The 12986-nt window shown below is 42.4% G+C and overlaps 1 protein-coding gene across 9 annotated transcripts in view; it reads right to left on the bottom strand.

The window, feature by feature from the left end:
* Positions 1-12986, bottom strand: part of Mast4 (microtubule associated serine/threonine kinase family member 4) — a 593745-nt gene that overhangs the window by 209406 nt on the left and 371353 nt on the right. Inside the window, exon 1 of one of the 9 annotated variants that reach the window (XM_057790144.1) lies at positions 1449-1513. The exons of 6 other annotated variants lie outside the window; for them this stretch is intronic. In XM_057790144.1, coding sequence (XP_057646127.1) covers positions 1449-1471 — 23 coding nt within the window. In that variant the 5' untranslated portion in view covers positions 1472-1513. Of the gene's footprint in view, positions 1-858; positions 960-1448; positions 1514-12986 lie in introns of those variants that run through there. 2 more of the 9 variants (XM_057790148.1, XM_057790147.1) reach the window with 2 other exon arrangements.

The raw sequence follows: 12986 nt of genomic DNA, 5'->3' as shown, positions 1-12986 counted from the left end.
GTGCCGTAAATGACAAGAGATATTTATATTTTCCTACCCAATTCCTGTTTTACTGTTTATTCTTTGAAGTGTGTCAGTGCAGACTCGCTCACAGCGTCTGCAGCTTTGACTAACAGATTTAAAATAAAAATTTGCTGACACGTCCTGCATCACAGATGTCTAACTTCTGCGCCACAAATTTGATGTGGACATTTTCACGCCGTTGCATCAAATCAGAAGACAGTAAGATGTGTTAATGGGTTTAAAAAAAAAAATGAAGAAGGAAAGGAGGAAGAAAAAAAAATAGCTAAGCAAACACAGACCCCCAACTAGGTAAACACATTGCATGCCATGGTCGGAGAATGCAGAGAGGATGCTAAATGTTCTTCAGTTCATTAATATTCTGCTGCACTGATGAAACATGGATCACATCTAATGACTGTCACAAATAACCCTTCTCCTGCATGCTCATCCATCCTGATGTTTTCTATTATTCAATGCAGACAAGGGCCTTTCTTCAGAGACAGGCGTCATGAGCATAAACAAACAGTAAGAGGAGAGGGAAAAAAAGCCAGATATACCATGACCTACTGATGCATTCTTTCACAATGAGCTGCTAAGATGTTTCCAGAACTGGGGCTCAGCAACTTTAAATATGCAGCGGCACCTTCCCTCCGACTGCAATGCAAAACGCTGGGTCTGGGTTTGCACATCGGCTGGAACCAAATGCCATGCATTTAAAACATGTTCCTCTACCTCACCCTGCAGTGCTCTGAGGCTGTCAGTGCAAACAGATGCTAAATAGCTATTGGTTCCCCGGAAAGGGAAAGCGAGTGCCATGCAGAAAGCATTAAAATATTAAAGACAGACAATACTTACTCCAAGGTCAGCCCTGGAATCTGCAGCCTTTCCCGCTGGGCTTTCATGGTTGTTATATGTTAGCACGCTCTATTGTAACCATGACACACACTCTCTGCCAGCGTCCCGGTGATGACAGAGAGCCAAGAGGAACCTCTCTAAAGGACTGGACTAACAACCTCTCAGGGGGGAGGGGGATCCGGTAAGTTTGGGTCCTTCCACCTCCAGCGGAATCAAGAGCTGTCAGCGGCTTTCCTCAGGTTAACTGTGGTGCGCACTGCACTGATTTCGTTAAAGGAACGAGGCTCGCAGCTCTGCATATCAAGTAATTGGTTTCTGATTTTTTTTTTTTTTAAAGAAAGTCGCTCCACTCAGAGACCCACTTTTTACCTCAGTGAAAAGAAGAGTCCCTTTCCCAGTGCAGACTGGGGAAAAATATATATATATATATAACAATAGTATCATGCATACAGGAGTTCATCTAAATATATATAACAATAGTATCATGCGTACAGGAGTTCATCTAAGCAAGATGTCAACTACCCCTCCCCACACAGCAACCCTGTGAAACTCAGGATCTCAATCTGCCACCCTGAGGAAGCTGTGCTTACCCCTTCCTTGGAGTCAGGAGCATCGCTCATAGTCCACAGGAGATGAGGGACGGCGCCTGGTGAAAATAATTGGGTCTTTTTTTCTATATATGGCAATCACCACAAAGAGGAATAAACTTGCTGTGCTAATCTGGGGGAAGTTGAACTCTGTTTTCAAGCAAAGACTTCTGTGAACAGGCACAAGGCGGTGGTGGGGAAGAACCAATGAGGAACGCAAGAGACAGGAGCGAGAATTCTTAATTGTGAAAAGCTGATTCTTGAGAACACTACAACAGCAATCTAATAGGAGTTAGGAAGGAAAGAGACAGCAGATATTTTACGAGCCAGCAAGTTTCGTCCTGTATTTATTCAAGGAACACGTTTTTTTTTTTCACAGTATTCAAAACTTGGCACTAACTGTACTTCCATTGTCGTGTACGAAGAACACATCTGAATCACTTCCCCTGATGCATTTTAATATGTTTTAAAGTTTGGCAGCTACTAGTTGGTTGAAAAGAAACACCAGAAAAAAAAATCGTAACTTTCTTTCATCAATTTTTCTAAGTACTACAAGGTCACAGACAAACGTGCACACAGACACACGCACACCACCTTAGGTGATATGGCATGTTCACACAGCTACATCCCAAGACTGCAGCCATGTTCCTTATTGATGCAGGAGCAGCAGCCAAGGTGCACAGACACTGGTAGTGTTCAGCCCAGATGCTGGTGTCTTTACTCTTGCCATGGTACTGTGGTACAGACCGTGTCCCATACAAAGGGCCAAGAAGGGAGGCAAGGGCTGGATGGTCCCCAATACATGCGACTCCATCTGGCTTCTCGCCAGTCTTCACACCTCTCCTTGTATTACCTTTCTGCAGCAGCTGTAGCTCTCCAGAGCTGAGACCTGGGGAGCAGAGATTCATGTAGAGTCCCAGGACCACACTGAAGCCCTTACTTGCCAACTTTCTCTGTGAAAATTGCTGATTTTTAACTAGTCACCAACTTCGCCAACTATCTTTTAGAAGCATGAAATTCAAGCTGAAAGTACACCCATTGGATCACCATTGTCTCTATAGGGGGTGCAATGGGGGTGTATAAAGCGGTTATAATTTATTAAAGAAAAAATAAGAAAAAAATAATCAGGAATTATATACCACAAAGAGGGCAATTTTACTTACAAAAGCTGATTTAAAATTATCAGTGTTGTGAGTTTTTAAAAAGATTTTTAAAAATCAGTTACCTATAGCAAAAAGAGTAAGTTGCTGAAATTCTTTAATTTTCATGGAAATTTTCACTTTAGAAAATATTTTCTAATCTAATTCAATAAAAACTTCTATACACAGATCTTTTCAAGTGACTTTTAGTTAGATATGCCAATGTGTTACAGGCCATTCCCACTTGCATTTCCTTTTAATACTTCCTCCTTAATATATTCCAAATTGGAGTCACTAGCATGACTGCCAACCCCCAGGGAAGCCTCCTTCCAATGTCTGATGTGTAGCTTCTCATGATTCTTCAGAAACCACCCATATCCAAGGCACATGGTTACTTAGCTGGATTAATTTCTTCAACTGATCTCTTCAGCGTTTTTCCTAGGTACCTTCTTTGTTGTAGGGAGTACAGAAAATCCAAAGTGGTCCTTTCTGGAATTGGTCACCTTTCCGAGAAAAACCTCCAAAAACTTCCCTCTCATTCTCTCTAACAGCCAAACACCAAGACACTTGGATCCAGATGAGATAGTCAAGCATCAATAGAAACAACAACATAACAAGTGTCTGAGGTCAGAAAGCATAAGAAAGGAGGCAGAGGAAGAGGGAAAGAAGCGCGGATGCCAGAGGATGGCCCCTCGGTGTTTTGAAAAGGGAGAAGAATCAAGCACCTCCCGTTTCCTATGCACTGTGCCCCTAGATAGGGAAATGACTCTTTCATAGTGCATTCCCACCTGACAAAGAAGAGCTGGTAGGCCTAGAACAATGCTGTTTTCCAAGCCCTCATGAATCAGTAAATCCAGGCTGCGAGCACTGATGACTGTTGATACCCTGGAGAGATTTACACTGGACATTATATGTCTCCTGAGGCAATAATGAGATGTAGTCTTACCAAAAATGTCACAGAGCCCTGGAGAAAACCAAGCTTCTATATCAAAGTATCAGTGTGCAGGAAGTAAGTAATGTTAAATAGTGTCAGAGACGTGACCAGCCAAAGCTAGAGGTAAAAGTAAAAGCAAGGTTTCCTAAAATAATAAAAAATTGTTCTATACAAATATTTTATGCAAATACTTATATAATTATTTTTAATAAAAGAAACAAATTTATGTAATTATTTATGTAACATTTTTAATAATAGAGAAACAGATTTAAAGTTGAACTTATAAGTCTAAAAATAATCTTTATGATACATAGCAGCCAACTATAACCCATGTACCTTTTATGGGTCCTGACATCAAAGACTATAAACAGTTAACCAGACATTTCAAAACTAATCAATGTGACATAGATATTATATACACACATGGAATATTTGCATCAATGTGCAGAAGCACTTTAGCTGCTTTTCTGTTTCTGTGGTAGGGCATCCTGACACAAGCAACTTCTTAAAGCAGAAAGAGTTTATTCGGACGCCCACTTTAAGGCTAAGGTCCATCATGGCCGAGAAGTTCAGCTGGAAAGAGCCTGATGCAGCTGGTTCTACCACACCAGCAATCAGAAAGAAGAGACCTATAAATGCATGCTGCTGTTCGGCTGCCTTTCTCTACTTACACTAGCCAGGGAACAGCGCCACCCACAGTGGGCAGGTCACTCCCTGTCGATAACAACACAACCAAGATAATCCCCCACTGGCATGCAGCCCCGAAGCTCAGCTCCCACATGATATGAGAATCTACCAGGCTGCCAGTGAGCATTGGAGTATGTAAATATGTGTGTACAAAAACAAATACGCACAGAGGGGACATCTGGGGAAAGACAATTACTTTGCATTGTCATATCTCATGATCATCTTTAAGTCCTTTTTATTTTTTGAGATGTACACAAAAATAGTCACAAATGAAATAACGAACACGAGGGTTTGGTTCCAAATTTAAAAAAAAAAATAATGGAGAATATAGAATTAGCTGTGGTTTATCAAGGCTTTTTAAGCCTGGGTGATTGAATAGATAAGGGCTCATGTAATTCGAGCTGGTATCCAAAGATCCACATCCCTGCCCCCCCTCCCCGTCCCCCATATCCCTCCCCCTGTCTGCCTCCTCCCCCCCACAGGTCACCATTTGTCTCTGATGCCTGGTTCACATCTACCTCATTCCCCTTTGGACTTATTCTTCTCTTACTATTTGGATCGTAAAGGTACCCCAGTGGCCTGTAAGTCCCCAACTTGTAAAACTACTTGAGGTGGGGTGTAACCTTCAAGGGTAAGCCTAGTGGATAGGAGTTAGGGCACAGGCTCCACCATCTAGAAGAGAACACTAACACCCTGGCTCTTTCTCCTGCTTTGCTTCCTGGTTGCCATGAGATTACAGGCCTTGCTGGGTCATGATGAGAGCCTCTGTACACTCACAGAACATCAGATCTAGATTACTATGCTCTGGATATTGATACCACTGGAAAAGACGAACAAAACAAATTTTTCCTCATTTTCAGGTTATTTATTCATGGAAAAATGATGATCCGCTACCTCACTACCTGGACTCTGACCTTTCTTCACACCCTGCCTGAACTACATGGAGACGCAACACTCCCACGCCTAGTGCTTCCTTCTCCTCATCTTGACACATTTTTCTCTTTAGCACTTGTCACCACTTAGTCTCTTCTGCATTGGGTTGTCTACCTGCATGACTGGAGACTCCTAGAACAAAACTGGTATGTGTTATGGCTGTGTATACCTCCAGTGCCAAGGACAGCTGCCCAGTGCTCCCCCAGAACAAGCTAAAAGAGAAAACGGAAGAATGGCTTTCTCTGTGTGGCAAAGCCATAGATTAGAGAAGTTCACCCGAGAGCAGTGCGACATGATTCTCATGGGATAAAGGTACAGGACACTGTTTTACACTATTTGGGGCAACTTTGGGGGCACACAACAGGAGCCTTTTTTGGGGGGGGTTCGAGACAGGGTTTCTCTGTAGCTTTGGTGCCCGTCCCGGAACTAGCTCTTGTAGACCAGGCTGGCCTCGAACTCACAGAGATCCACCTGCCTCTGCCTCCCGAGTGCTGGGATTAAAGGCGTGCGCCACACCGCCTGGGAGGAGCCTTCTTTTGTTATAGGAACAGCACACCCTTGCCTGATGTGGGATTTCCCTCTGTATGCTGTGATTACCATTAATGAATAAAGAAACTGCCTTGGCCTGTTGAGAGGACAGCACTTAGGTAGGTGGAGAAGACAGAACTAAATGTTGGGAGGAAGAAGGCAGAGTTGGAGAGATGCCATGGAGCCGCCAGAGATAGACATGCTGAAACTTTGCTGGTAGGCTACGACCTCACGGTGATATACAGATTAATAAAAATGGGTTAAATTAAGATGTAATAGTTATCCATTAAGAATCTAGAGCTAATGGGCCAAGCAGTGAATTAAATTAATACAGCTTCTGTATGATTATTTTGGTTCTAAGCTAGCTAGGCGGCCTGGAACAAACAAGTGACCCTCTCTTGCACTTGACATTATGCATTTTTAATGAATTCAGTGTCATGGCTTATGTTTGGATCTTTCTGTAAGATATCCTGAATAACAGCTGTAAATAAAGTTTTTCAAAGTTTGGGGACAATTCTAGGTTGACATTCTGGGATATGCAGGAGGACCCGCTGCTACTGGCATCTAGTAGGTAGAGGCCAGGATGCAGCTGAGATATCCTACAAAAAAAGAGATGACAGCACCCCCACAGCAAAGAACTACCCATCCCTCAAACAACCAAAAAACAGTGCCCCTCTGGAAATTCTGAAGAAGAAACAGGGGGCATCTCCAAGATGCTTAGCATCAAGGACCTGTTTTCTGCATTTAGATTCCAGTTTAACGTCCCTCAGTACAGGTGGAGGTGGGGGTGATCATCTTATTTTTCATACTCATTTTGCAGTTTGGATTCTCAGCAACCTAACTAACCTCAAAGTGTATGGAGACTTTTGTCCTATTCAAGGGGAATGGCTTTTTATAGCCAGAGCCCCAGAAGTACTTCTGAGTCACAGAAACCTAATTACCAAGGAATCCATGCCATTCCCAAACAGCAACCTAGATAAGAAACTCAGCTGAACAAGAGGACCCAATACCACATAAAATGGGCTCCACAGCTGCTCAGAGGGCAAAGTTTAAGAAGCTCACCAAAGTGATTCCAAATACACAGGCCTGAGGTGCATGGACAAGAGGCGCTCAACCCAAGTAATTTGGCTCCTCCAGTGAAATTTATGAGCCAGATCTCTGAAATCAATTTTTTTTTTAATTCTTTCCTCCTGAGTTGGGGGATTCTACAAGGCACATACAAGATGTAAAGCCAAGACTGAAAGGGACAAGCACTCTTGATGAATGTTCAACTATCTGTGGATTCTTCCAAAGAGAACACGGTTGAAGAAAACTTTCAAAGAAGGCATAATATAGCAGGTTCTTTCCCTTTAACAGCCACATAGTACAGTAAGGGTTAGAAAGGTATCAACATGAACTCTCAAAAGCTAATACCATCATTCATTTAATAAACTTCTATTCAACTGTGTCTGCTCCAGATGCAAGAGATGCAACAACGGATGAGATCAAAAGGGTTGTCTATAGGGTCATTAATCAGGGACGCTTAATAAGGACATACACAAGATGGTTTCTGATAGCTGTGGGCTACTGACATCTCGAATGACAGCCAAGGGCTAGATGGTGTCTTGGCTCAGGGACTCAGGGACTCAATGATGTGTAAAGGTCACTGCTGGGTTAACTTGTCAACTCACAAACATTGGGAAAGAACGGTAGAGCAGGGTGGGGGCATCCGCAGCAGGGGTTCTGGACACTGGACCAAGACTGGCTCATTTGATGATTATCAAGAAGCCCTGCCTACGAGAGGGGAAATCAAGGGCTTCATGGGGGATGCAAAGATAAACAGCACATACACCTGCAGGTCCTGAGGGTTGCTATCAGTTGGAGAAGCAGGAGGAAGTAGAGAGGGAAAATTAATGCTTGACACTTTTCATGACTAGGCTGTCAGAAACAGGTTTTATGGGGGAGGGTGCAGCTCTTATGGGTAATAGCTGGAGTTAACTCTTCAAACAGATTCTTTATAGGACTCTCTACAGCTGCACTGGGCAACTAATGTGAGGTTGAGTATGTGTGACGTCTGAGAAGGACACGGATTAAATGTTTTATGCGTGTGAAAATGTTAGAGAAACACCATCCCTAAGCTCCATGCCAGACAGCTCAGGACAGAGCATCCAGCTCTTGAGGCCTTTCTGCCAGTCAGGCAAAGCTTGTCCTTGCTGTCTATACCGCTGATTAAAGAGACATTAAGGGATCTAAGGTACCGAGATTAACTATCAACATATCTCTTCTCGAGAAGCTGCGGAGGCTGTTCTGAACAATGACGTACACCATTCAGGAGAAACGCATGAGAGCAAGGAAAAGGGGGTATGCAGACAAAGGCAAAGGGAATCTCCAGGATGCTGACAATGACCACCAAAAGAAATCCCTACAGGAAGTTGCTGATGTCCCAAGAACACAGAAGGTGACTTGGCCCAAAAAGCGGAGAACGTAGAAAGCGGCTTAAATATAAAACACAGTGACAGTTTATCTGATGCCATTCAGACTGCAGAAAGCACAAAGGAAGGTTTCATATAGCTGTAGAATATGGAAAGAATTCATGAGAGCTAAATAAAATCCAGGCAGAGGAAAACAGCCCAATGATCACCTCTAAAAAAATATACAGGAAAATAGAAATATGATTAGCGTGGTGATGCATAACACATTATGCACAGAATACTGGCCCTCTGAAGATGTTGTTACTATGTCAACCTGTGAATAAATCATCTTTTGTTCTTTTTGTTCTTCAGATTCAGGTTGCTGAGGCTTGCACTTTTGACATGCATTCAACATAAACCCCAGAGTCCTTACAATGCAGGAAAGGGAGGTGTTAAGAGTTGGAGACATGGCAGAAGCAGATATTCAGATGATACCATCAAGGCTAAGGAATTCTAGAAGCTTCTAAATGGAAGGGACTAATTCTAGAAGGAAGACAGCCCTTGACTCTACCCAATAAAGCCCATTTCAGAGTTCTGGTCCCTAGAATTGTAAGATGACAACTTCGTGCTATTTTAAGACCAAGTTTAAAGCAATTTGTCACTATAGCAATAAGAAACCAACATGAGCATACCTGGGGTAATATACTGAAAACTGATTTAACAAGAACAACAGAAAACCTCACCCTAACAGTGCTACCTTTACATGGAAAACTGGAGAAGAGAAAAACAAATCCAAACACAAGGTGATGCCGGATGAGGGAGCAGAACGGTGCCCTCCTGTATCCTAAATGGCATCAGTATGTAAAGACTGAAGCTAAGTGATACTAGGAGCATCCTAAATACATTCCTGAGACATGTGGAGAATATTCTTAGAGAGCTCCTGGGAGGGGGTAGGGCGGGAAGGTGGGGACGGGTGAGACACAGACTCTATTTTTCATAAAGTTAGTACCATTATTTAATTTTTAAAATTCTCCCTATACATTGTATTTTGATAAGAATAAAATTAATGTTAAAAAGAAAGATTAGCTGCCAGAGAGGCTAGTAATTCCCAGCCGTATCTCTGCATTCTACTGTACTCGCTTTTATTGAAACATCATCTAATTTCCTTACACTTTTTATCTACCATATTCAGCCAGACACATGGTATTTTTAAAATGGGAGGAACGCAAACCTTTTCCAACACTAAGATTTAGTGATTTTTCTCCCTCACAACAGTATCTCTTTCATAATCAATGCGAATAAGAGCTTTTGTAAACAGAAGGAGAACGAAGACAAGCAAATAAAATGCAAAGCAGAACTCAGAATCGAAGGGAAATTAATGCCCTCCATACTCAGCATTGACAACAGTGGTTCACACCCGGAATCCCAACATTTGGAAGGCTGCTGCAGGAAGATTGTAAGTTCAAGGCTAGCAAGGACTAGAGTAAGATTCAGTCTTATAATATCAAGAGATGGAGATGTAGAACCCCTGTCTCACGTGTTCGAGGCCACACCAAATCTCCAAACAGAACAAAATCCCATGCCCTTCTTCATGTGATAAAACCACCAAGATGCCTGACACAGTGGCATAATCTTTAGTGCCAGCACTGAGGAGGGAGAGGCAGACGGATCTCTTTGAGTTCTAAGACAGTGTGGTCTACTTAGTGAGTTCCAGAACAGCTCAGCTACACAATGAGATCCTATTTCAAAACAAAAAGGAACATGTTAAGACATGATATTGCAAAGTGGGAAATTATAACTCTCGGGAGGAAGCAAAGTATGTTTTTTACCTAAAGTGCCCACCTGTCTTTAGGATGCTCTGTGATTTTAACTTTTATTCTGCAGTAAGACTACAGCAGTCCACTGGAGCTACACCTAGGCTTTTTTATTTTATTTTATTTTATTTTGTCAGCTGTAGACTAACAGACCAGCAGCCATGCATCCTGCTGAGCCATGCTCCCACACCTTGAACTCCAATGTGTGGTGCTTTCTCTTCATTCTTGTGGCAACTGTATTCTAAGTTAGTTTGGGATATCCCCTGGCTCTCCCTATCCCACCAACTTTGGCTCTAGTAAACACTCTATGTGCAAATTTCAGGCTCATCCAGGCAGCAGCATCCAGGGATATATGTACATGATTCAAGTTAGGTTAGGGACAAAAGATAAAAGATTATTTTCCTGTTATGTGTCAAGATGGGAAGTTAAATGCCGTTGTCTGTCTTGTGACCATGAATCTGGTAGCCACAACAGCTAGGCAGAATGAACAGAGACAAGAGCAGAGTTAGGTGTTAAGTAGTCAGGAATCAAGACCTGCTTGAAGCCTTTTCACCCACACTTTGTGATTCTTTTAGGCCAATGTCGGCAGGCTATATTGTTACCCGTCACACCAAGCTTACCAAATGAAGCAATCAGAAAGCTTTGCGAGCAGATAACTACCTTTATTTTAAGATATTAAAAAGATAAAAAACTATAGAAAGATAGTATCTAATGATAAAGACTTAGTACAATAACAGTGCTGTTTGAAAAAGCCCCAAACCAGAATTTACATAAATGCCAATCAATAGTAAAACGGCTAAATACACAGAGACATGGTTACAGAAAAGAATGCGCTGCAATGGCACAGAACACTGTCAACACAATTACTGCTGGATGTGAAATGTCCCCCACAGGAACTCCAGTGGCTGGGATTGAGTTGAGAGGTTGGATGATCTTTAGGAGGTAGGGTTTAGCTGGAGGAAGTGGGTTGCCAGGAGGAAGACCTTGACTGTTATACCCCAGCCCAGCTCCTGGCTCTTGTCTCTCTGTTGCATGACCTGCTGAGATTGAGCTGTAAGCCCCCATGAGCTACATCATGCCTTCCCCACCATGGTGGACTGTATTTCAAAATCCTGAGCCAAAATAAATCCATCTCCCTCGAGTTCACTTCTTCTAGATAGTTTATCACGTCAATAAGAAAAATAACTACTAGGAAATATATCCTATGGGAAAATAAAATAGTACTGCCACTACAAAAATGCTAAAGTGATTCCTCAAAAACAAACACAGAAATACCTATGAGCAACCTATCCCACTGCTGGGTGGGTATATACTTCAAAGAAATGAAAACGGGACCCCAAGTATTGCTGTCTGATATGAAATGAATCCTACCATTTCTCGGAGGAGTCCAGAGCCATCAGATTCATAGAGAAAGAAAAGGAAATGAATGATCACTGCTAAAGGCCAGCAGTAAGGATGGTACGTTAGCATTTAATAGTTCAGGGTCACAGCTGGAGACCAAGAGAATGGTCTAGAAATGGGCAGTGCTGATGGTTGTACAAGAGGGTGAATGTAAATAACACAGAATTACATAGTTAGAAATACATGGATCAAGTGGAAATTTCATGCTACACATATTTTACCACAATTTAAAAAAATACCCAAGGAAAAAGAAAGTGTAGCTGTCTATCATTCTCTTGGACTTATAAGTCAGGATTGACAGTGAGGGTTAAGGAGGAGAGGGAGAAATAATGGCAGAAGCCACGGATCTACACTGTATCTTACTTTGTTTTCCTTGTAAGTGCTGGTTGCATGGGCATACTCCATTTGTGAAATCCCCCAGGCTTGTGAATCTGGGGATTCCTAAAGTCTCAAGCTCTTCCTCTCCTAAGAGCAAACAATCTGTTTGTGAGGGTTCTGAGTCTCTAGGCTCCCCTTACATGCCTCTCTATATTTTTATATTCAACGTCATCCTGCCCACAACTGGGTGTGATATAGAAACATACACTAATCTACTAAGAAACTACTTGTTACATCAACTTAAGAGGCAACATAGGAAGTGGAAGTAAATTAACACCAACAAAACGGAAATTAAATGACAACCCAGGGAGAAAACACAAAACTAGATATATAGAAAACACAGATGCCCAAGTGGTATTCCGAATGAGCTGTCTGTGGTCAACATAAGAATACTTGCCAACACCACATAGGGAGTGCATGGACCTGAACTTGAAATGAGATTTTCCCACACTGAAAGCTGCACTTTTCCAGACTGCAGTGTGGACATGTCATGTTTGACAAAATGACTCCAGGAGAATTACTGTAGATAATACATGCAATATATTTAAGTCAAGGCAAGATGTTTATTTTTAGTAACACTTAGGACTGTACGGTGTCAAGTATGGACTGGATACACGATCCTAAAGCAGTAAGTGTTTTTGAAGAACTATAGATGTTGCATGAAATCAGAAGACATGGGACTTGGCACACGCCTTTAATCCCAGCATTCAGGAGGAAGAGGCAGACGAATCTCTGTGAGTTCGAGATCAGCCTAGTCTACAGAGCGAGTTCCAGGACAGGCTCCAAAGCTACAGAGAAACCCTGTCTCAAAAAGCAAAAAGACACAGGATTTCTAAAAGTCTTCAAAAAAAAAAAAAGCCAACCTCCTTTGAGGTCAGACCTGATAAAAAGTGCTTCTTCTCCATACTTCATAATACGATGGCCAACTCCTGTTCTGACAGACTAGCAGAGCTACAGTGGATGCTTTCCGTTCTTGTCGACTGCCTCGTTACACACAGTTCCATTCACTTTAAACCATGGAGCGGCTGTTAAAGAGCCCAACCTTCATTGGAAAAGGGGGTCCCTGGAATAGATTATCGCCATAACATCTGTCAATTATTTTGTTTTGGGGGTTCAATCATACAGGGGCATTTGTATATCTGATAGTCAGTGAGAATTTGTCAAAATAACTACAAACCTGCCCAGCCTCTTGGGCTCTGGTTGAGTGCCAAAGGCAGGGTGGCACTCCTCCCTTGCCACCCCACCGTGTCCTCCACACATGCCATGACTGTTCTTCATGGTCAAGGCACATTCTGAACGTCTCACTTAGGCACACGCAGGGAACTGATTTAGCAATG

This window comes from Chionomys nivalis, chromosome 15 (genome assembly GCF_950005125.1).
Source record: "Chionomys nivalis chromosome 15, mChiNiv1.1, whole genome shotgun sequence".
NCBI lineage: Eukaryota > Metazoa > Chordata > Mammalia > Rodentia > Cricetidae > Chionomys > Chionomys nivalis.
This window is presented reverse-complemented; position numbering and strand designations above follow the sequence as displayed.